Genomic DNA, 24,618 nt, shown 5'->3' on the forward strand with positions numbered 1-24,618 from the left:
TGAGAGGTAAAAAAGACAGTAAGAAAATATTTTGGAAAAACTTTACTTAATTTTTTTTGAATCACCAACAATAATTAAAATCTATTAGAAGGCGACTCCACACTTTTAAAAAATAATTTTCTGTGCCTGAGAGAGGTTTTTTGACTGTAATTAAGACTCTGTTAAAAATTCACTTATACGTGATTAGACAAGCTTTTACTTTTCTTAGGCCAGAATTTTACATCCCGCTGGCAGGTGCTCGCCAAACCCATCCAGTTGTGAAATAGTGCAAGATGATGTCGGGCGAGCGTCCCAATGTCATTGCGCACTCACGTGATATCTTGCTCGGCAGGCGCGTGCAGCAGTTGGAAGCACGCCCGCTGTCAATTAAGCCCATTAAGGAGGCACTTGAAAGCAATTTTTCATGGCCCGTCCATTTTTACAGTTGGCGGACCGGCCAATTGGCCAGGCAGCCTTTACGTTTTTGCTCAAACCTTGATCCAGGGCGGAATGAAATCTCTGTGGGGAAGTAAAATAAAAAGAGATATCTGGGGACTTTTTTTTATGTGGTGTGCTTTCAGAAGCTTGATCGTGCTCATGGACATATTTTGCAGCGTTTCTGTTGTTTCGTTTATTCTGTGGAGGTCTGCAGCTCCCTCAGGCAGCTGTCTGCTGTCAGGGAGCTCATTGGAAGTGCTCACCAGCACCCATGGTGACGTTGGCATCCGCCCTCTTCCCGCCCCCACCGACAGTGCTGGGCCTTTCTCAGTGCGCGTTTCGTGCTGGCTGGCCATTAATTGGCCAACCAGTGTGAAATTGTGGTTGGGGGCTGATCGCGGTCGGGGGCTCGTTTCCCATCCACTCCTGGGCCCGCCAATCGCATGCGCCCGGCGAGCAAAAATTTCAGGCCTTAGTATATTTAGCAAGTTTCTATCATTTAAGTATCTCAACTTCATGCCCTTCCATGTATTTGAATGATGAGTTTCTCGGCAAGATGCTTTTACAGCAAAACTTGTGGAGGCGCAGATCAACAGACACAGCAACTTCTTGAGTTTTGAAGTCCCTGTCCAATATACTCTTTAATGACCAATAGCCTCACTATTATGTTTACCACAAAACCTAGACCAGGGCTTAATTGTCAGCGGGATTTCAGCAAAATATTTTCAATGGTCAAAATGGTTCATTTCAGAAACACATTGCTCAGTTCATTAAATGGGAATAAATACATTTCAAAATAGATTAATTTTCAAGTTAAGAAGTTAAGAATGTCTATGTGAAATTCCTATCCCAAAATTGATTCTGAATTTAGAAGTTAAGAATTAGATTAGAGCATATCATTGACTTACTTTAGTTTGCTATTTTCTCACGAAATGGTCTTCAGTTTCACATCACAGTTATAACTTAAGATGTTTTAATTCAGCATCATGTTTTACATTTAAAATCAGACTTTCAGGGCAGAATTTTACGGCCCTGTTTCGGTGGGGACGGGGCTGTAAAACGAGGCGAGCCATTATAATCCCCATTGACTTCGGCGGGAACGTTAAATCCCGCCTCCGTAAAATTCTGCCCTCAGAGTAGCATTTGCCTGGTGTAATGGTATTGTCACTGGACTAGTAATCCAGGGACCCAGGGTAAATGCTCTGGGGACTGGGGTTCGAATCGCGCCATGGCTGATGGCGGAATTTGAATTCAATAAAAATCTGAAAAATGATGACCATGAAATCATTGTTGATTTGGGTCCACTTTAGGGAAGGTCTGGCCTAGATGTGACTCCAGACTCACGGCAATGTGATTGACTCTTAAATGCCCTCTGAAATGGCCTAGCAAGCCACTCAGTTGTATCAAACCGCTACAAAGTCAAAAAAAGGAATGAAACCAGATGGACCACCCAGTTTCGACCTAGGCGCTGGAAACGATACTGGCAAACTCAGCCCTGTTCACCCTGCAAAGTCCCCCTTAATCTGGGGGCTAGAGCAAAAATTGGGAGAGCTGTCTCACAGACTAGTCAAGCAATAGTCTGACGTAGTCATCCTCACGGAATCATATTTTACAGTCCCAGACACCACCTTACCATCCGTGGTATGTCCTGTCCAACCAACAGGACAGACCCAGTAGAGGTGGCGGCACAGTGGTATACAGTCGGGAGGAAGTTTCCCTGGGAGTCCAGACCTCATGAAGTCTCATGGCATCAGGTCAAACAGGTGCAAGGAAACCTCCTGATTACCACATGCGGCCCTCCCTCAGCTGATGAATCAGTGCTCCTCCATGTTGAACACCACTTGGAGGAAGCACTCAAGGTGGCAAGGACACAGAATGTATCGGTGTAATGGGTCGGGGACTCCAATGTCCATCACCAAGAGTGGCTCGGTAGCACCACTGAGTCCTAAATAGCTACAGCCGGTGAGGGAACCAACACTAGGGAAGAACTTACTTGACCTCATCCTCACCAACCTGCCTGCCGCAGATTCATCTGTCCATGACAGTATCGGTAGGAGTGACCACCGCATTGTCCTTGTGGAGATGAAGTCCTGCCTTCACATTGAGGATACCCTCCATCGTGTTGTGTGGCACTACCACTGTGCTAAATGGGATAGATTTTGAACAGATTCAGCAACTCCAGCAGCAGCAGAATTGTACTCGAATGCAATCTGTAACCTCATGGCCTGGCATATCCCCCACTCTACCATTACCATCAAGCCAGGAGATTGGCCCTGGTTCAACAAAGAGTGCAGGAGGGCATGGCAGGAGTAGCACCAGGCATAACTAAAAATGAGGTGTCAAGCTGGTGAAGCTATAACATAGGACTACTTGCATGCCAAACAGCATAAGCAGCAAGTGATAGACAAGCTAAGCGATCCCACAACCAACAGATCAGATCTAAGCTCTGCAGTCCTGCCACATCCAGTCATGAATGGTGGTGAATAATTAAACGACTCACTGGAGGAGGAGGCTCCACAAATATCCCCATCCTCAATGATGCAGGAGCCCAGCACATCAGTGCAAATGATAAGGCTGAAGCATTTGCTACAATCTTCAGCCAGAAGTGTCGAGTAGATGATCCATCTCGGCCTCCTCCGGGGGATCCCATCATCACAGATGCCAGTCATCAGCCAATTTGATTCACTCCATGTGATATCAAGAAACAGCTGACGGCACTGGATACTGCAAAGGCTATGAGCCCTGACAATATTCTGGCAATAGAACTGAAGACTTGTGCTGCAGAACTTGCCGCGCCCCTAGCCAAGCTGTTCCAGTACAGCTACAACACTAACATCTACCTGACTATGTGGAAAATTGCCCAGTTATGTCCTGCATACAAAAAGTAGGACAAATCCAACCCGGCTAATTACCGCCCCTTCAGTCTACTCGCGATCATCAGTAAAGTGATGGAAGGGGTCATCAGCAGTGCTATCAAGCAGCACTTGCTTAGCAATTACCTGCTCATTGACACCAAGTTTCAGTTCCACCAGGGCCACTCAGCTCCTGACCTGATTACAGCCTTGGTTCAAACATGGACAAAAGAGCTGAACTCCCGAGGTGAGGTGAGAGTGACTGCCCTTGACATCAAGGCAGCATTAGAAGAGTGTGGCATTAAGGAGCTCTGGCAAAACTGGAGTCAATGGGAATCAGGGGGAAAACTCTCCGCTGGTTGGAGTCATACTGAGCACAAAGGAAGATGGTTGTGGTTGTTGGAGGTCAGTCATCCCAACTCCAGGACATCACCGCAGGAGTTCCTCAGGGTAGTGTCCTCTGCCCAACCATCTTCAGCTGCTTCATCAGTGACCTCCCTTCCATCATAAGGTCAGAAGTAGGGATGTTCGCTGATGATTGCACAACGTTCAGTACCATTCGCAGCTCCTCAGATGCTGAAGCAGTCCATGCCCAAATGCAGTAAGACTTTGACAATATCCAGGCTTGGGCTGACAAGTGGCAAGTAACATTTGCGCCACACAAGTGTCAGGAAATGACCATCTCCAACAAGAGAGAATCTAACCATCATCCCTTGACATTCAATGGCATTAGCATCACTGAATCCTACACTATCAACATCCTGGGGGTTACCATTGATCAAAAACTGAACTGAGTTAGCCATGTAAATACTGTGGCTACAAGAGCAGCAGCCTAGGAATTGTGCGACAAGTAATTCACCTCCTGACTCCCCAAAGCCTGTCCACCATCTACAAGGCACAAGTCAGGAGTGTGATGGAATACTCTCCACTTGCCTGGATGAGTGCAGCTCCAACAACACTCAAGAAGCTCGACACCATCCAGGCAAAGCATTGTGCTTGATTGGCATCACATCCACAAATATTCACTCCCTCCACTACCGATATACAGTGGCAGCAATGTGTACCATCTACAAGTTGTACTGCAGGAACTCACCAAAGACTGCTCAAAGAGCACTTTCCAAACCCACAACTGCTACCATCTAGAAGGACAAGGGCAACAAATGCATGGAAACACCGCCACCTATACGTTCCCCTCCAAGCCACACACCATCCTGACTTGGCAATATATTGCCGTTCCTTCACTGTCGCTGGGTCAAAATCCTGGAACTCCCTTCCCCAACAGCACACTGGGTGTACCTACACCACATGGACTGCAGCGGTTCAAGAAGGCAGCTCACCACCACCTTCTCAAGGGCAACAACTAAGGATGGGCAACAAATGCTGGCCCAGCCGGCGAAGCCCACATCCCATGAATGAATAAAAAAAAACAAAGGAGTTGGTGTTTCAGTGATAATTTTCTGGTTTACAGATCAGGCTGCTCAGAGCTATGTTGAAATATCAGCCTAAATTATGTGCTCAAATGCTGGAGTGTGTCCTGAACTCATACTTTAACACAGAGGCAGGTGTGCTTCCACTGAGCCAAGACTGATACCCCAGTTCCATCATGTTTATTTTCATTTTCTTCTTTCTTTTTGAGTCTAGTTCACCTTTGTGTCTTTTAGATGACCAGTCTCCTGTTTCATAGCCTTGAGCACTTTAATGGAACACCTGGCCAAGGGATTGCTGAATACTATATATTTATAAATCAGAAGGTGCTAATGCATCTTAGCATCCTATAGAGGTTTTCCAGGTCAAACAGAGCCCATGCTGAGCCAATGATCTACTTGGCTGTCAGAGTTGAGCCTGTAAGGATACATACCTTATAAAGGATTGGAAAAAGAAATCTGTCTTTCTAATAGCAAATATGGGTCATATTCTTTGCACATAGAACATGATCAGGGCTGGGTAAATAGGAAGGCAGCTCAAATGCCTTCTCTCACTCTGGTGCAATTAAACTGATCTCATTTGAATTAAATTTCTGCATTGACCCAGTTATGTGAAAATCTCTATTTTCCTAAGAGCTTTTAAGTTGCTGTTGGCTTTCAGAAAGCTAGTTTGCACTTGACTCTCCCTTCATAGACAGCTGTCCTTTTTGTTTACTTCTATAGTAACATTGTGTGGTCTGGAGTGATAATATGAATCTGTGAAGATCATTAGCTGCCAATTATTACTTGCCTGCACTATCCAACATTAACATGAATGGTGTTGAAGAAATCATGTGGATCTTTTCTCATAGACCTGATAAATGTGAAAGGCACTGCATGTGGGTTTAACTGTCCAATCCAACTCAAAAGTTTTAGTGGTGTATTCCATCCCTTATACCTCTGCAATTGTTTTTGCAAACACAAAAACAGTGAACCAAATAGCTTCAAATACCAATAAGGAAAGGCTCACTTAATAAATAAAAATAAAAATAAGCTGTGCCAGTGTGAAATGTCAAATGCTTTAATTTCCTTTTCGTATCCTTTCACCAGCACCGTAACTGCATTCAACACAGGGAATGCAGATGCAAGTGAGAAAGTATTTTTACTGTGTGCATTTTAAATCACAGCATACTCTGTTATGGAAGCTGGTTTTGAAGTAGGCAGCTTTCACAGCTCACCACTATGCTACATGCTTAGAAATGTTTACATCCTCCCCATCTCACCTATTTTTCTTAACAGTGAGGTGCGTGCAGCCAGACGATTGCGTGGCGAAATCTGAAGGACACCACTAGATGTAATGACATCTAACTACATAGAAATGCATTGGCCCCATATTGAAATATTTTCAAGCCTATTTGCAGACAATGACCCAGTTATGTCTTCTCAGTTTGACTTAATGTGTCAAAGACTTGAACTAAACTTCCATATAGAAAAGAAAACGCAACTATTTGAGGAATGTGAGACTTCATTTGCTGGCGTATTATGCAAACTGCTTTATAACTTAAAGAAAAAAGAGAACAGTTTTGGCATCAAGTATCTTACCTGTTCTTCCGTCACGGTCTGTTCCAATGCTGTACAACCCTCCGCTTATAGTAAAAACACGAATCTTGTACTTCTTGCCAGGAGTCAGATCATTGAACTTATGGCCCCGGCTGGCAGCTGGCACAGACACGTTTGAGAGCATTTGAGCTCCTTGTTCATTAAGGAGTTGCAGCATGTAACCGTCTGAGACACCAGTGGCTGGCTGCCAAGACACTGCCAAGGTAGAGGTAGTATGTTTGTTTTCAACAGATAAACCTGTGACTGAGGCAGGAACTAGGAATAAAACAGAAAGGTAACCAATTGACTCAGCAGGTAATGAGATTGAATATTCAACTTGAAAAATAAATATAACATTACCACACAATGTAATAAATCACTATGAAACACAATAACTACAATTTTACTAAGTATTGATTTAAATAAAAGGAATTATTCACTGTAGTAATGGTTGGAATTTTCCGGCCCCGTTGGCATTGGGTGTCATGAAGGGTTGGGGAGGGTGGCACAATATGGCAAGAAGGCCAAAACTCAGTTTCATGCCATCGTGAAACCAGTTTGTGATTGTACGCTCCGCCCGTCAATGGTAGGCCGTGTTCCCCGCTGCCACACATCGGGAACCTAATTTCAACATTTTAGCATCTTACTATAAGCCCTGCTCGCCGGAATCATCCCCCCACATTGGATCATCCGGGTGATGTGTTTTACAACTGTACATAAGCGACGTGTACCTGGCAAGCTACACTTCGCTCAGGACTTTAAGGTTCGTTTGCCTACCTTGCTTTGGGCAGCACTCGCAGTCATCAGCGCCAGGCTTCGCAGGCAGCACCACATCACTTTTAGGGGAGCTCAAGGGCAGGTCTCTACTTGCCAGATCAGCTGTAAGATAGGGGTGGCTTTTCAATGGCTGCAAGGCTAGGGATTGCTTGGGGAAGTGGGAGAAGTGGCCTCAGGCAAGGGAAGAGGCTGTACAGAGGAAGGGGGTATCTCAGGGTGTGTGTGGGGGCACATGTTGACCTGTGCAAGTGGCAGGATGGTGAGGGCTGAGGCGGCAGTCTCGAGAGGAGATGAGGCCAAATGGAGATGTGAGGATGTGTGTGAGAGAGTGAGTGGTGATGTCCCTTGAGCTGGCAGTGAGTGAGATGCCAGTGAATGTGTGATAGCCTTGTGAGAGTGTGAGTTTAGAGTGATAAGCTGGTTGCCTTACTCTGGCAGCACAGATGAGATCATTCATCCGTTTTCTGCACTGGATGGCCGACCTCTTGTGTGCAGCATTGGCATTGACCACCTTTGCCACCGCCTCCCAAGCTGGAGTGGTGAGACTGATGGGCTTCCTGTGACCAGAGCGGGGGTAGAGGACATTGCAGCGGGCCTCCACAGTGTCCAGAAGGCATCCTAGGAATGCGTCACTAAATTGGGGGCTGCACTCTTCTTGGCTTTTGGGGCCATGTCTTCACCGGAACAGTCCTGGGCTGCAAACATTGAGAAGTGTGCATGCAGCTGCAGTTTAAATATGGTACCCTGCGTGAAGAAGCGGCGATGTAAGGCTGTGGCGGGCAAATTGGAGGCCGCCCGCCAGTGAGACAGTGAGTTTCCTGTGGCTGTGCAATTAATGAGGCAAGAATGGGACAATATGGCATGAAAACCGGCCATTGCAGCCAATGGGTAAAACGGCTTTTTTCCTGCCCACTCCCACGCTTAGTGCAAGTCTGGGATGATTCCACCCAATGGGTTCAAATACCAGGACCAGAAGTAAATTTAAAGGCTATGTGGGGGTGGTATATTTAAATTGAGTCTAAAACAGGTACCCATGTTCACAGTTTACTCAAGCTTGCAATCAAAATGCCCAAACCATTTTTGGTTTTGGACCCCTTTTTAATTTTGCTGGTGAGTTGGTGGTGTCAAATGGGCACTTCATGGCAGCTTACAAGATAGAAAATCAGTCAGCTGCTGCATGGAGCTGGTTGGGAGGTAGGGCTTAGTGTGAGTTGGGGAGGGGGAGTGTGGTGTCAGAGGAACTCTGTGCCTCATTGAGGGACCCGACATTGGGAAGAGGGGCCCACTGAGAGCTACCCCCCTTGTCTTTGCCACCAACTCCCATATACCCTGTATCCCTGAGAAACCCTAAGCCTCAAACTTATATTTGTGGCCTGGCTCGCTTTGCGATTTTGGGATTCTGGTGGTTTTTCCTGCAGCAGCCACCATCTCCCTGGCACAAGAGCTGCTGGCCTCTGATTGGCCGGCAGCTCTCACGAGACAAAACTTATGCTACTGGGGTCTTGATTTCAGGGGAACGCCCACCACCGGCCTTGTCACTGCCTGATTGGTTTGTGCTTTGGTGGGTCTTCCTGAAAAGAGGCAGCATGGGCCTCTCGCTGGCTCTCCAGCCGGCAGGTGAGACCCCCGACACCTCAACACGATTCCGTCCCTTATCTTTACTGAGAAGATGTCAGCGGTAACTTTAAAGGACAGACGATTAGGTTGATCAATTCCTGGAAAATCTGGAACTAGCAGGCACTTTGAATGCCCTGCCCATTTTTTCATGAAAATTTCAAACGGTTTCCCACAGCTGATAATTTTCATATTTAAACAGCCTCCTGCCTGTTTTGGACAGGACTTCTGTGCACCCATTTAAAGGCCTCTCCCTGAAAAATGAATCATTCAGGCAAATAGGTGTCCAAGGTTCCCACCAGATTTTCCACTGCTGGTCCCCAATTTTCACATGTTTGGAAGATATTCCACTCATTGTGAGTTTGATTACTCATTTTCCATGCGCTTTCCCCCTTCCTTCTCTTTCTTCCATGCTTTACCTTTGTTGTTCCATTAGGAAGGCCCTTTTTTAAGTGGACAGGTCATTAGCCTGACCAGAGGCATTAACTAGATGCAGTGAGGAGATGTTGGGGTGGGGGAACAGTTGCCACTCCATTCTCTGCAGACTAGGGTTGCCAACTCTGGTTTGGTTGTATTCTTCAAGGTTTCATCATTGACCATCTCAAACCACCCCACCTCTGCACTCCTGCCATTGGCCATCCAATATGTCCCATCTAACGCCGCACCACTACCTGTGCCTGTTGGATAGTTAACAGACTCTTAATTTCCCCATTGGATAATTCCTGAATGTCAGTCAAACAGACTTTTACCCACACTCAATAAACAAAAGTATTTTTTAAAAATTTAAAAATTGATTTTGATTTGATGTCACTGTGAAGTGTCAGCCATGGCTCAGTTGGTGTCAATTTTGCCTTTGAGTCACAAAGGGTTCAAGTCCCACTCCAAAGTTTGAACACAAAAAGCAAGGCTGACACCCCAAGTGCAGTACTGAGGTCTGAGGTGTCACCTTTTGGATAAGATGTTAAACTGAGGCCCTATCTGTTGGCAGGTGGATGTAAAAGATCCCATTGCATTATTTTGAAGAGCAGCGGAGTAGTCCAGGCCAAAATTTATCCCTCAATCAATATCTCAAAAAAAACACCCCACAGATTATTTGATTATTATCACATTGCTGTTTGTGGCAGCTCTCACTAGACAAGACTTCCGTTCCCTGGGGTCTTGATTTCAGGGGAAATTTGCTGTGTGCAAACTGGCTGCTGAGTTTCTTACATTACAACCCTGACTACACTTCAAAAGTACCTCATCAGCTGTAAATCAGCTGTAAAACGCTTTAAGATGTCCAGTGTTCTTGAAAAGCGGAAATTTTTCTTTTTCTTTTTACGATTTGTTGGCCGGAGTGTCCAGGAAATTAATTTTTAATTCCTGGAGACTACAGGACAATCTGGAGGGTAGGCAACTGTACACCAGACACAAGTACGCCACTGAATTTAACCCAGTATTTAGAGTTATGCTTTACCCCTGGGGCTTGAAAAATTAGGGGATAGATACAAGAAATTGAAATCTGCATATTCATAAACTGATGGTGCCATTTATTAATATAGAGAATCAATCTACTTATTCAATTTTTTTTTTTTGCAATACTAATCACAGAATATCTTACCAGTGCGTCCAAATGCTGTTGAATTATTGTGGAAGCTGCCACTATTTGACTGAACTAATACATGATACAACTCTCCCGTTTCTAGATCATAAAATGTATGCTCATGCAGATGTTTTGGAATAGGCCGGGCGGAGATCTGATGGCCCTTGTGGGATAAGATCACAGTATAGCTGTCCACATCTCCTCCTCCAGGAGACCAGTTCACCTTCAGGCCCTTGGTCACTCCGTTGTTTGAAACGTGGACATTTTTAACTGCACTGGGTACTGCAGAAAGATAAATTGATACAGAAAGTATCAGTAGTTATATGGTCATGTGCTATAAGAAATAAAAAACAGAAAGTGCTGAAAATACTCAGCAGGTCTGGCAGCACCTGTGGAGAGAGAAACAGAGTTAATGTTTCAGGTTGAGGGCCTTTCTCCTAATGAAAGGTCCTTGACTCAAAATGTTCCTCTCTCCACAGATGCTGCCAGACCTGCTGAGTATCTCCACAGCATTTTCTGGTTTTGTTTCAGATTTCCAGCATCCTCAGTATTTTGCTTTTATGTCATGGTCATGTGCTGTAGTTAGTTTCTAAGTAAGATTATTTTGTTTCACTATATTTTCAAATATCTGGACACGTCTGTCTTCAAATTCTGCACCTTGTTTTCCAGGCATGTTCTTAAGTATACATCATAATACTTATTATTTAGTAATAACAAAAGCAACTTGAGAAATGGTTGTACATTATTTATATTTACGTTATTTAGTTTATTTTATTATAGGTATTAGGTATTTTTAAAGGGATTCTGTATTTTAAGATGTTAAATCATTCCATTTATAGAATGCAGTACAAAATAATCAATGTTGCAATATAGCAAAATAATAGGAGCCCTTCACTTGAGCACCTAGTGTAAAGCTGCAGGTTTGAGTCCTAAAGGTTACTGCTTTATTTTTAAAAAAGAAGTTTGGTTAATTCTCACCCTACAGAAGTATCCCTAACTGATCCTTCTTTATTAGACAAACTTAGTTTAGACTGTATTATTAATGTATATATTATTGCATAGCAGTTAAAGATTATGTTATACACAATATATTGGGTGTGTTTAAGACTTTGCACATAATGGCCCGCGTTATTCTTACTTGTACGTCCTTCAATAAAGGCAGCACGTTGTAGGTTTCCAATCCACGTGGAGACTAGGATATTGTAAAGACGCCCAGGAGTTAAGGAAGTAAACTGATGTGCTGTGCTGCTGAGTGTTATTGGAGGGAAAACATTCATGTCATTGAAGAGTAGCTGAATCTCATAGCGATCCACGTCACCAGCAGCTGCTTCCCAGGTAACGTTCAGCGTATCAGTGCTCCTGTCAGCCACGGTTAGAGAACCAACAGCAGCCGGAACTAGTCAGACAGAGTAACATTAGCATCAGACAGTTCAACAACAGTGCTGCAACAGGCTACACAAAGACATGTCAAGTACATGAAAGGAAGGATAAATCACTCTGAAATCAATTTCTAGCATAGACAAAATATCAATGTCAGACTAGCAAGGAAGAGGGGGGCTAAACTGGTTAGGGATTCAGTGTATGATGCCATGGTTCACATCTGCAGCTCTGTATGTGATAAGCCTACAACCATGACCAAGCTATTGGACAAAAAGCACATCAGGAAAGCCTTTCACTTCCCTACATGAAGGTGATACACTCCAGGATATTTCCCTGCAACTAATGGCTGGATGAAGTACAGTGTTTTCAGGGGACTGGAAACTGTGGACAGTGGTCCATGCTATCAAGCAATAAATGATGTGCAGCAAGGCAGGGGGTGGGGGGGAGATGCTAAAGAGGGGAAGAAAATATATGTTTACATTGGAGGAATGAAATGGAATTAACAACTGCTCTGTTGTTACTCCGCAATGTTCATGTGGCTTAGCATATTACCTTTGTTAATTTTAGAAGGAGTTACAAGCTAATTTCTAAATTCATTACAGGCTAATTTGGTGCAAAAGCGTGAAAGAGGTTTTGAGATTGAGGATTACCCATGATCATACTGTATGGCAGAGCAGGCTCAAGGGGCCGGGTGGCCCAACCTGCTTCTATTTATTATGCTCTTGAATTCTTAATCAAGCAAAACCTTGACTGTCTTGGTTCCGTGCTCTATAAGGATGTTATCAACCCAGCAGATATTCATTTTCTTAAAATGTGCGCAAAAAGGGGCAAGTACATTTACAAAAATAAAGTCAGATTGCAACTCTCAATATGCAGTGGCCAATCCAACATTGTAGGTTACACAATAGGTGAAGATGTACGTCATGAACTCAGACAAGGTTAAAAAAAATGTTTTGCTTGTGGTTCTCACACCTTATTTGCAACATTGCTTTTTGATACAGGTACTTTAACATAATGCATTATCCAAAGACAACTTTCTGCTGACATTTCCTATAGAGATGTGAGACACTTAATGTGTCGTTGCACTCCCATTTCAAAATTAGAATTTGGCTTGACACCAAACACAGAGGCCTGAATTTTTCAGGCAGCGGGCGGGCTCGGTGGGAGCGGGCGGTGGCTGTCACGGAGCTGATCGCCGCCCGCAATCGGCTCCACGCCGCCATTTTACGTGGGCTGGCCAATTAAGGCCCGACCAGCGTAAGATGTGAGCTGTAGTGATCCGCGTCACCTGTGCGGGTGGGGGGAGGAGACAGAGTCGGAGCCAGCGCTCTTTCGTGCATGTGTGCGAAAGACAGCTTCAACTTTCCTGAGGCATGGAACTGCGTCAGGGAGATTGAATCGCTATTGTAATTAATGAATAAATGGATGAAAAATTTATTTAAGCATGTCCCTTCAGGGGGCTGTGTCACATGAGATGGGACATGTTTTTATATTTAGGAAAAATTCTTCATTTAATTAATAAAAGCTTTAGGAAACCTCATCCCGCTCGTGGATGAGGTTTCCTAAAAATTGCGAAGGCCGCTTGGCCTTTTCGCCTGTCCGCCAACCTTAAGGTTGGACGGGCAGCATTACTAATGACAATGATTACTTTTTTAATGGCCTTAATAGGCCATTTACATATTGGCAGGTGCACAGCCGACTCCGGCGCACGCCTGCCGAACAAAACATTGTGAGACAGCGCGATGACATTGGGACGCATGCCCGACGTCATCGCACATCATTTTACACGTCAGCGTGTCGGGTCCACCCCTGCACGCAGACTGAAAAATCCTGCCCAGAATTAATTTAAATTAACTTACATCGTAACCACCCAGAAGCAAAGATTTTACTGCCAAAGGTTTTACTGCCATTTAAAAAGAAGTATTTAACGTTCTTTAAAACTGAAATTTTCTGTTTATTGTAGCAGATTTCATGCTTACATGTTCTTCCAGTGGCAAAGTAATGAGATTCATATTTCCCACTTTTGGTGCTGACAGTGATGCTGTAAAGCCGCCCAGGAATTAAATTGAGGAATATGCATTCGTTTTCAGACTTTGGAACCTCTAAGCTTTTGCTGAAGTTGTAACTGTTCTTGATAGTTGCTATGTAACAGTCAAAATCTCCTGATGCATCTAACCATGAGACTTTCAGGTAGTCACTCCTTCCGGAGTTGATGACTGTGATTCTTTGCACAACCGAGGGTTCTGTATAAATCAGATGATGTTACAAGGCCTTTTAGTCAAAATGCTGATGAGCAACGACTGAGCTTATAAACTAAAATTGATTAAACATAGTGTTGTAATTCAATCACATCTTGTGTTGCAGTAGAATGATGTACATGTAGATATGAATGCCACATAAATTGTCAAACACATGCCTAGACAATATATTGAATTGTAATGATTTTAATTTGTGGGTTTTGCTGACTTTTAATATTACATTCACAACTTCATCACCATTATTGATTTTCATCTAAAATTATCAGGCTGAGGATTTTCCAACATCTGGCAATATGTGCAGTACAAACGCTAAATTTTCACAAAATAGAATTTCTTTCCCCATTCTGTTTTTCTGTCTGGAAAGTGGAACCTACAATTTTTCTTCATGGTTTTCACTTGTCGTTACTTCTTTTTAAATAAAAACTCTTGGGGGAAATTTAAAAAAAAAAATGAAGACAAAGACATTTTACAGTCAAAAGCCTGCCAATTCATTTAGGGCCTAATTTCACAGAAGAAATAATTATTCTGCCCGTGGGAACCAGTCTCTTGGTCGAGATGTTAGTTTGCGAAAGGTAGATGACAAACAAGTCACCAAGCTCTTTCAGATATTTCAAAGGTTCAGCTCCAACGTGATAGCTTCTGAGTAGACCACAGACTGCACTAAAAGCAGGACAGAGATGATGTAACACATGAAGCACAAGGCATGCAGAGAGTTCATGCCATATGGTTGAATGGGGTTCTCAGTTTGGATCGGCTTAATTTACTTTAGTTTAATTTGATTGGCAACCAGTTTGGAGTATCATTCAGAAACACTGCTGTAGGTTTAATTATATCGTTACAAAATGATTTTATTAGATTTCTGTGCCTTTTAAAAAAAAAATTGGTGATAGAATACATTAAACTATACTTTCAGGAGCTAAGGTTGAAAATGAACACTGAAGGACAGTGCAGTTTACAATATATTGAATACATTTAACCTGAAAGGAACAGAGAGAGAAGGAAAGAAAAGAAGGCATCACCCTATGGGGTGCGACAAAGCTGTCATGTGAAAAAAAACCTTGGCTGGTATATTTGGCTATTATCTGATGCCCTGTGCCATGGCATGACAACATACAGACTCATGCTGGTGGTACCCCACAGAGTAAAATCCTGGTCCCACATGTGCCATCTGAAAATGCTGAACAAAGACCGGGAAGAGCTAAACAGGTGACGAGTAGAAACTAGAATGCAACTTCTCAAAGACAAAACCTAAGCAGCAGGGCACATTTGGTTGTCGACCCTGACAGAATTGCAAATCGTCCCCGCTGCACATCTCCAACTGGAGCAGTGACCGTCGGACACAGCCCATGATAGAATGTTGATGCTTGACCAACACCCCCACCCCCCAAACCTGGTAAATTGTGAAAAATATAAAAATGTTTTACACGCCTACTGGTTGCCATTATTTCGAGGAATAAAAATAATCACTTACGTGTCCGCTCTTGAGTGACGGTGTAGTTTTCATATTTCCCACTTCTGGTGGTTACAGTCACATTGTACAGCCTTCCAGCGGTGAGGGAGCTGAAGGGGAATTCGAAGTTGGCTTTGGAGACTGCGTGAGATTGGACAACTTTTCCATTGTGGGACAGAGTCACAAGATAACTATCCACATCTCCAGATGCTGGTAGCCAGGAAATCAGGAGGTAATCATTGCGGCCATGATTATTCACCATCACACTGGGCACACTTGAAGGAACTGAACAATGACACAGCAGAAAAATGTTAAAAAATAGCATATCATGTTTCATCAGTGATAAGCCATTATTTAGGTACTATGTATTCAAAGGATTCTTATATTATTTTTCTTGCTATTTGTATCTGGGGATTTCAGAATTTGTACATGTTTAGGATAAAGAGTAAAGAGGAATTTTGACATGGTTTAAGTGCACAATTCGGTGTAAAATGTTTTTTAGAACAGTTAAAACTGTCTGTCTTGAAACTCTATGCTCACTATAATTGAACCATTGTAAAATGAATTAGGACCATTAGTCGCTATAGCGCAGTGAAAAAACGGCCAATTTCAGTGGACTATTAAGACAAACAATTTCCTCATGTTTCAATCTTTGCTACTCTTGCCAGCTCAGCATTTTGAGCTGCAGCAGATGAGCCAGGGAGATTGCTGTGCCAGGGAGGTTGGGTGGTCATGGTCACATGCCCATGACACAACTGAACATGAATCAAGCGAGGCAAGTACAAAAAAGCATCTTTGCTCTTTGTGCAAAATAAAAGTTCTGAAACTGAGTTGTTGCCTTTCACTTACTCTATTTAAACAGACTAGGAAACCACTGAGCATGGGAAGGAAAGGGTTTGTACAGGGATTCTTTGTTTTTTGAAATGGAGTGTTTATTTATTTATTTTAATTTCCCATCATAGTTTTTTGAAATGCATATAATTACAGATTTTCAGCTTTGCTGAAGCAGTTTGTCAGGCAGCAGCTCCCACCGTTGGAGCGACTGGCCACGAACATACCAGAATCACACTACTCAGAAAGGACACTCACACTGCAGAGGATAGGTTTTGCCATAATTCGACTTGCAACTTGCCCCTCCATTGATTTGCCATTTCTAACCAGCAAAGCAGCTTGTCCCAGCTTGAACCAAGGTGCAAGAGTAGCAATATAAGCCAAATGGTTACAACTTCAAAGGGGCTACAGGAACAGAGAGACTTGGAGCTTTACAAACATAAATGCCTGAAGGTGGAAGCACGAGCTGAAAAGGCGGCTAAAAAAACATGTGCTATCCTTGACTTTATAAACAAGGGGGCTAGAATGCAAAAGCAAAGAGCTTGTACTAAACCTCAGTAATCACTGCTTGGCTCCAGCTGGAGTAGTGTCTTCAATTTTTGACACCACATGCCGAAGGATGGGTGCCAAAGCCTAGAAATAGGGTACAGAGTCGATTTGCTAGAATGATACCATGATGCAAAGAAGGTTAATGTGAGTTTTAATGGCGGTGTTCAAAATCAGGAAGGGTTTTGTTAGAGTAAGAGTTTCTAGCAGCAAAAGGGTCGGAAGCCAGAGTACACGGGTTTAAGATAATTGGCAAAAGGAGACAATAAGAGTATTTTTTTCACACACAGTGGGTTATGATGACCTGGAATGCACTGCCTGAAAGTGTAGTGGAAGCAGGTTTAACAACAACTTCCAAAAGAAAATTGGATATGGATTTGAAGAGGAAATATGCAATGCAATGGAAAAATAGGAGGGGAATGGGCCTAATTGGATAGCGCTACCAAAGAGCCAGCACAGGTGTGATGGGTCAAATGGTTTCCTTCTATGCTGCATCATTCTATGATTCCATGAAGATTTACAACTGTTACTGTTTGCCCTCTGCTGGTGAATTGCAGTAGAAACATTGCAATAGTCCTTGTTCAAAAATACCCTGTGAAAATCAAAACACAATAAAAATGATTTTATGGGCCTGTGCTGCTGTCAGGAAGCCTCGCCTGCCAGAAGGGCATCACCCACGATTTTCCAATTTTTTTTTTAATGAATAGTTAGCATATGATCACATTTCCGATATGTTCTCCCAGCAGGCTTGGCTTCCAATGGAAGCCCAGACCTGGGGAGTCCCCAGTACTTATTTAATCCTCTTTTAAGGAATTAATTTTGGTAGTGCAGGAATCATATAATACAACAAGCTTAAAATCTAAAAACGGGCTTTGTCGCCAGTGGAGTCATACATCTCCTCAAGGACTGAAAATTTCAGTGCAGGTAGAGAAGCAGCACATCCTTCCCAGTTATGGTCACACTTTTGTCACAAGTAACCCTTGCTGCACTGACAGACATGATAGATGCACTATCTCAACCATTACTTCAACTGATTTAAAGGGGAAAAGCTGTGTGAAAGTAATTGTAATAATCTGTTTATGTAATTTTATAGGAAAAAAAAATGTTACGGTCCCCTGCCAGGGGGTTTGAAGGTGGGGGTGCCTGTAAAGTTCCTGGATGGCCATCCACTGTCCTTCTGCCTGCACTCAGGTGGATGTATTGGTGGGAGGAGTGTAAAATCCAGCCCTCTGTTTCCAGTGGCAGAAGAGCCAGTAGCCAGACAACGCAGATTTAAGGTGGTTGGTTAAAAGAACCAGAAGTAACAGGAGGATCTTTTTTTAAACACAGGGAGCTGTTAGATCTGGAATGCACTGCCTGAAAAGGATTTGAAAAGAAAAACTGCACAGTGCAGTGAATTGGGATTATTTTAAAAATTGAAAAGCTGGCATAGACATGATGGATTAAACAGTCTCCTTCTGTCTGTTACATGACTCTTATTTTACACTATTCATTCTTAGGCCTGCAATTGTTGAGTGGCTTAGTAGGCCATTTCAGAGGGCAGCTAAGAGTCAACACATTGTGACCAGGTAAGGATGGTAGATTTCCTTCCCTAAGGACATTAGCAAACAGTTGGCTTTTTGGCTCATGGTTACCATTCCTGAGACTAGCTTTCAAATCCAGATTTTATTAATTGAATTTAAACTCCACCAGCTGCTGTGTTGGGATTTGAACCCATGTCCCCAGAGCATTAGCCTGGGCCTCTGGATTATTAGCCCAGTCACATTACCACTACTCCAACGTCTCCCGACAAATGAAACCTGGAAATTTCCTGGCACATGTGGCTCAGCTTCACACTGGCTATTGTGTTTAATAATTAAGTCACGGGGTTGAGGGGGGGGGGGGGGGGGGGGGGCGTGGGTTGGGGGAGTTGGGGGAGGGGGCAGCTATTGTCATTCCTAGGCTATGGTTCTTTTCTTACCTGTTCTTTCTTCATCTAATGATTGCCTTGAAGGGATCCCTCCACTAACAGTGGTAACGACCACTGAGTATGATCCTCCAGGTTTCAGGGAATGAAACTGATACTGATTGGTTTCACTCGAAACACTTTCATTCTTTATTACAATGTTTTCGTGAATGAGGTGGATTTGGTAACTGTCAATGTCTCCAATGGCTCTGGTCCAGCTGGTGTGTAAGCTGTTGGTTGTCCCTTGGTTGGTCACATGGAGGTTAGACACCTGAGCTGGCACTGAAAAAAAAAGCAATGTTACAAAATAAAGCAGCATTGCCCTCGCTTATTTTTGTTTGTTGTAGATCCTGAAAGCTCTTCTGAAGTAATCATAAAATTGAAATAGATCACAAAGGAACCATAGATATTTAAAAACAACGGCCTGTCCTAATCACGGGGATTTTGTAGGAGATAAAACATTGGGCAGAATTTAGCCCTCAATGGGTGGGTGGGCCCCACCGGCTCGGCGGCGGGTGGGCAGCCGAACTCCGCCGCTGAAACGGGCCCCGTCACCATTTTGAGTGGCCGGGCTAATTAAGGCCTACCCCGCGGGCTGCCCGACGGAAAGCACTATGCGCTTCCTGTGCTGGGGGGGGAGGGATTCCCCAACTGTCAAAGTGCGCTCTGCTCCCTTAAGGTTGGACGAGCAGGGCCTTTAATTGGCTTAATTATCCTGTCAATGGCCTCAATTGGCCATTGACAGGTCGGCGGGCGGACAGCTGATTTCACTGTCCGCCCACCTTCCTGAATATTTAAATGGGGCGGGATGACGTCGGGGGTTCCTCCCCACGTCATCCCGCGTCATTTTCCCGTTGGCGAGCGGGCCCCGCCCCCAAATCGCCGACAGAAAAATTCTGGCCATACTGTTTCACCCACTTTGCTGAAACGTCACACTTACTATTATTTCACCGGCTGCCTGCTGATTTATCCAGATTGTGTCCGCTCATAGCTTGCAATAGTTTTGTTAGTTATGAAAGTCCGCATGAAAAGTGTGACAATAAGGAAAAGAAAAGCTTGCATTTACAAAGCGCCTTTCATGATCCCATAGCACGTCATGGTCGAGGAAGGCTTTTGAAGTGTAGTCGCTATTGTAATGCAGGAAATGTAGCAGTCAATTTGCGCAGAGCAAGGTCCCACAAACAGCAGTGTGATAATGACCAGATAATCTGTTTGAGTAATGTTGTATGAAGGATAAATATTGGCCAGTCTATGGGGCCAATTCCCTTGCTCTTCTTCGAAATATAACCGTAACATAGCACAAGCAGGTGAAATTCTTCATCTGTCGATGACCTTTTGGATCAGAGTTACATTTTCGAAACTAACACCATTCAAAAAAAATGTCAAGGGACAATGACATAGCACTAATTCCACTTTACCTGTCCTTCCTTCGACTGAAGCAGATTTTCTCAAGTCACCGCTGATGGTGGTTACGGTAACTGTGAACCTCCGTCCAGGCACCAGGCCTGAAAATGTGCACTCTTTGGCATCCTTTGCTAGACTTTTATTCATTCTTGTTCTTTCTGTGTCCTTTAATGATATAAAGTAACTTTCAAGTTCAGTCGCTGGGGTTGCCCACAAGACGCTGAGTGTAGATTCATCAGTATGTTTTATCCGTAGATGAAGGACTGCCTGTGGCGCTGTTGCAGTAGAAGTGAGAAAAGTTTAATGATTATGGATTACAATTGCACTGTAACTTAAGCTGAACTAGACCAGACGGCGCAGTGTGAAGCAGCCAAGGGTTGTACAATAGAGAAATTAATCATAAGAGACTCTGCTTGGAACACTATTTCCAGTTTAAATTCTATTTCTAACATATCCAGGCTCTCACCGTGACTTCCTGTTGAATGAATGAATGAAATTGGAATGCTTGAAACCTGCGTAGATGCTCTGAATTTTTACCTTTGCTGCGAAAATATTTTTCAGGTTCAAGCTATTTGGTTGTGTGTGGGGCTGTGATGGGAATAATCTTTGTCTCTGTGTAACGGCTCCCATTGTCCTCCATGAATTTAGTTTCAGTTGAGTTCCTAGTCGGCACCAGAATACAGCACCATCCGTGCATTTATTGCAGACGTCTTAAATTGCATTAAACCACAGTGAGATTAGTTTAGGAAGCGTCAGATCTACGCAGCAAGGCTGGGGTTCTTTTCTGAAATTGGTACAAAGCCATATTTTTGGGATAGTATGAAGTGAACTTCATCGGTATCTAATTTATTGTCCCCAATCTAAGAATGATAGATATTGGAATTGTGCAAAATTTAACAGATGTTCCATTTCTAACGCTTTTCCCTTGTGAAAAATTATCCCTCAAACATTTTAAAGTCACCTAAAGTTTTCTCTTGTTTCTGGATTTTGTGACTATTTTCCCCACAGGAAAGAGTTGGGAAAAAGCCACTTTTAATATTTAATTTTTAAAAGCAATGTGTATTTTCATGAGTTTTAAAAAAGAGGCAGCTAGATCAAAGGTAGAGAAATTGCGAATTGAAAGTTTTATTTCCCAGGCATTAAACAATAAAGTTTTGTTTGGGTGTTCAGCAAAGTATCTCTCACCATTGTGTTGGAAAAGCCTTTGATCTTTCTTGGTCTAAGAGAGGAAAAAGTTTTTAGACAACGTTTTAGGAACAGAACACAAACATCAAGAAGGCAATAGGGATTTTGGAAACAGATCACTGCACAGGCAAAGTCTTCAAAGGACATACTGCAGGGAGAGTGGGGCCACTGGGAAGAGTGGGGCCGTTGGGAAGAATGGGAATGCAGTGAGAGTGGGACTATGGGGAGAATGTGAAGGCAGGGGAGAATGGGACCAGGCAGGTAGAAATGGGACTACGGGGAGACTGGGACTGCTCTGGGTTGTAGGATGCAGAAGGATTATTCTGTTTAAGAATACCTGCTGAAGTGAGGTTAATACTGCACTTATTTTGTATTATTTTGCAAATCTAAGCTGTACTATTTGAACCGTTGCTCAGTGTGTCCAGCCTACCGAAGAATAAACTGGTTTGATGGTTTGAACCAATCCTTCCGCAACTACTGTTAACTCAGTCTGCTGTTTGATTAAAGAGATGTGCATACAAAGGACATGATCCAGTTCACACAAGGAGACTACTGTTACACCTCCAGGTTATGCAATTGTACAAGTAGGCAGAGGCCAGTGTGAGCTAACTCCTATACAAAGTAAGACCCGCAGACGACCTAAGAGAGTGAATGATGCAAATGATGCCAAGGAGGTACCTTATGTCTGACTCAAGTTCTCAACCAGTACCAGATCTGGCATCTGGCTCTAAGCATCACACTCAAATCATTTGTCTGAAACTTCTTTCTCAGCTATTTTAATTTAAATAGGTTAATAGTTCTACAAAAATAGAGAGAGATATTTAAGGTGAATGTTTTACATGTTGGTACATTTGGTATCCCATGGAATAATTTTGGGGCAGTAACTTTTATCTGATAAAACCAATGTTATTATATAAATAGATATTTTACATAAATCAACAAGTTTGAAAAAGCACTAGGTATATCCTGTCCACAAAAAGCAGGACAAATCCAACCCGGACAATTACCGCCCCATCAGTCTGCTCTCGATCAGCAAAATGATGGAAGGTGTTGTCAACAGTGCTATCATGTGACACTTACTCATCAATAACCTACTCATTGAAGCTCAGTTTGGGTTCCAACAGGGCCACTTAGCTCCTGACCTCACTACAGCCTTGGTACAAACATGGACAAAAGAGCAGAACTCAAGAGGTGAGGTCATCAGGGTGACATCAAGGCAGCATTTGACCGAGTGTGGCATCAAGGAACCCTAGCAAAATTGAAGTCAATGGGAATCAGGGAGAAAACTCTCCAATTGTTGGAGTCATGCCTGACACAAAGGGAATTGACTGTGGTTGTTGGAGGTCAGTCATCTCAGTTCCAGGCCATCGCTGCAGGAGTTCCTCATAGTGTCCTAGGCCAAACCATCTTCAGCTGTTTCATCAATGACCATTCCTCTATCATAAGGTCAGAAGCGGGGATGTTCACTGATGATTGCACAATGTGCAGCACCATTTGTGATTCCTCAGATACTGAAGCAGTCCATGTCCATAGGCAGCAAGACCTGGACAATATCCAGGCTTGGACTGATAAGTGGCAAGTAACATTCACGCCACACAAGTGCCAGGCAATGACCATCTCCAACAAGAGAGAACCTGAACATCTCCACTGGACATTCAATGACATTACCATCGCTGAATCCCCCACTATCAACATCTTGGGGGTTACCATTGACTGGAAACTGAACTGGACTAGCCATATAATTACTGTGGCTACAAGAACAGGTCAGAGGCTGGGAATTCTGTGAAGAGTAACTCACCTGCTGACTCTCCAAACCTGTCCACCGTCTACAAGACTCAAGTCAGGAATGTGATGGAATGCTTGCCTGGATGAGTGCAGCTCCAACAACACCCAAGAAGCCAGACACCATCCAAGTTAAAGCAGTCCGCTTAATTGGTACCCCATCCACCACATTCAACATTCACTCCATCCACTACTGATGCACAGTGACAGCAGTGGCTTCCATGAACAAGATGCACTGCAGCAATTTACCAAGGATCCTTCGGCAACACCTTCCAAACCCAGGACCTTTACCTCCAAGAAGGACAAGGGCATCAGATACATGGGAACACCACCACCTGCAAGTTCCCCTCCAAGCCACATATCATCCAGACTATTTTTTAAATTCTTTCATGGGGTGTGAGCATCGCTGGCTCGGCTGGCATTTATTACCCATTCCTAATTGTCTTTGATAAGGTTGTGGTGAGCTGCCTTTTTGAACTGCTGCAGGCCATGTGGTGTAGGTACATCCAAAGTGCTATTAGGGGGAGAGTTCCAGGACTTTGACCCAGCGACAGTGAAGGAACGGCGATATATTTCCAAGTCAGGATGGTGAGTGGCTTTGAGGGGAAAGTCTAAGTGGTGGTGTTCCCATATGTCTACTGCCCTTGTCCTTCTAGATGGTAGTAGTTGTGGGTTTGGAAGGTGCTGTCTAAGGAGCCTTGGTGAATGACTTGGACTATATTGCAGTTCCTTCATTGTCACTCTATCAAAGTCCTGGAATTCCCTTCCCTATCAGAACTGTAGGTGTTCCTACAACACGTGGTTCAAGAAGGCAGCTCACCACCACCTTCTCAAGGGCAATTAGGGATGGGCAATGAATACTGGTTTACCAGTGATGCCTAAATCCCATGAATGAATTTTTAAAAATGCAAAATATTACATTTCAGTTACCCCAAATAAATTGTCAGGAAGCGATAGCAAGTGAAAAAAAGGGAATGGAGTTTTTACATTATATTCAGTACTCCTTTCCTACCAAGTACAAATGAAGCCAAACAAGAGAGACATCAATACTGCAACTAGTAATGGGAAATAAACCAGAGTAGGCAAGAGAAGTAAACTTAGGGATAATCTAGGCAATAGTGACCATAACTTCATAAGGTGTGAAAATAATGTTTGAGAAAATCATAGGTAAGACAAAGGTCAAAATATTAGATTGGATAAAAATTAATGTTCAGTCACAAGAATGGAACAGGAGAAGCTATACCGGAAAAAAAATTGAGACGTGAAGGGATAGAATTGTAGTGAGAAATATTTTGCATGCTGACTAATAGAGTTTAGGAGAGATATATTCTGCTAAAGACAAGAACAAACTGGCCAGTGATTAGAGACTGTTGATGAATAAAGAGATAAGGTTAAAATTGAAACTAATGAAAAGGCATGCAGTAAGTGCATCAGCAATAAAGAAAGGATGACAAATGTCAAAATGTAAAGGCTAGGAAAGAGCCAAAAAGAACAATTAGGAACACAAAGTTACAACATTAAATTACCAAGGAACATTATAAAAGTACTAAAGCATTGTATAAACACATAGGCCAGAATGTAATGCTCTCTACT

The 24,618-nt window shown here is 43.3% G+C and overlaps 1 protein-coding gene across 3 annotated transcripts in view; it reads right to left on the reverse strand.

The window, feature by feature from the left end:
* Positions 1-24,618, reverse strand: part of LOC144696519 (receptor-type tyrosine-protein phosphatase beta-like) — a 105,948-nt gene that overhangs the window by 32,122 nt on the left and 49,208 nt on the right. For all 3 annotated transcript variants that reach the window (XM_078567908.1, XM_078567907.1, XM_078567909.1), the window contains 7 exons: positions 20,073-20,333; positions 18,670-18,936; positions 15,354-15,617; positions 13,604-13,867; positions 11,383-11,640; positions 10,263-10,526; positions 6,275-6,547 (listed from right to left, as the gene is read on the reverse strand). In XM_078567908.1, coding sequence (XP_078424034.1) covers positions 6,275-6,547; positions 10,263-10,526; positions 11,383-11,640; positions 13,604-13,867; positions 15,354-15,617; positions 18,670-18,936; positions 20,073-20,333 — 1,851 coding nt within the window. The remainder of the gene's footprint in view (positions 1-6,274; positions 6,548-10,262; positions 10,527-11,382; positions 11,641-13,603; positions 13,868-15,353; positions 15,618-18,669; positions 18,937-20,072; positions 20,334-24,618) is intronic.

Source organism: Cetorhinus maximus, chromosome 22, assembly GCF_964194155.1.
Source record: "Cetorhinus maximus chromosome 22, sCetMax3.hap1.1, whole genome shotgun sequence".
Lineage (NCBI taxonomy): Eukaryota > Metazoa > Chordata > Chondrichthyes > Lamniformes > Cetorhinidae > Cetorhinus > Cetorhinus maximus.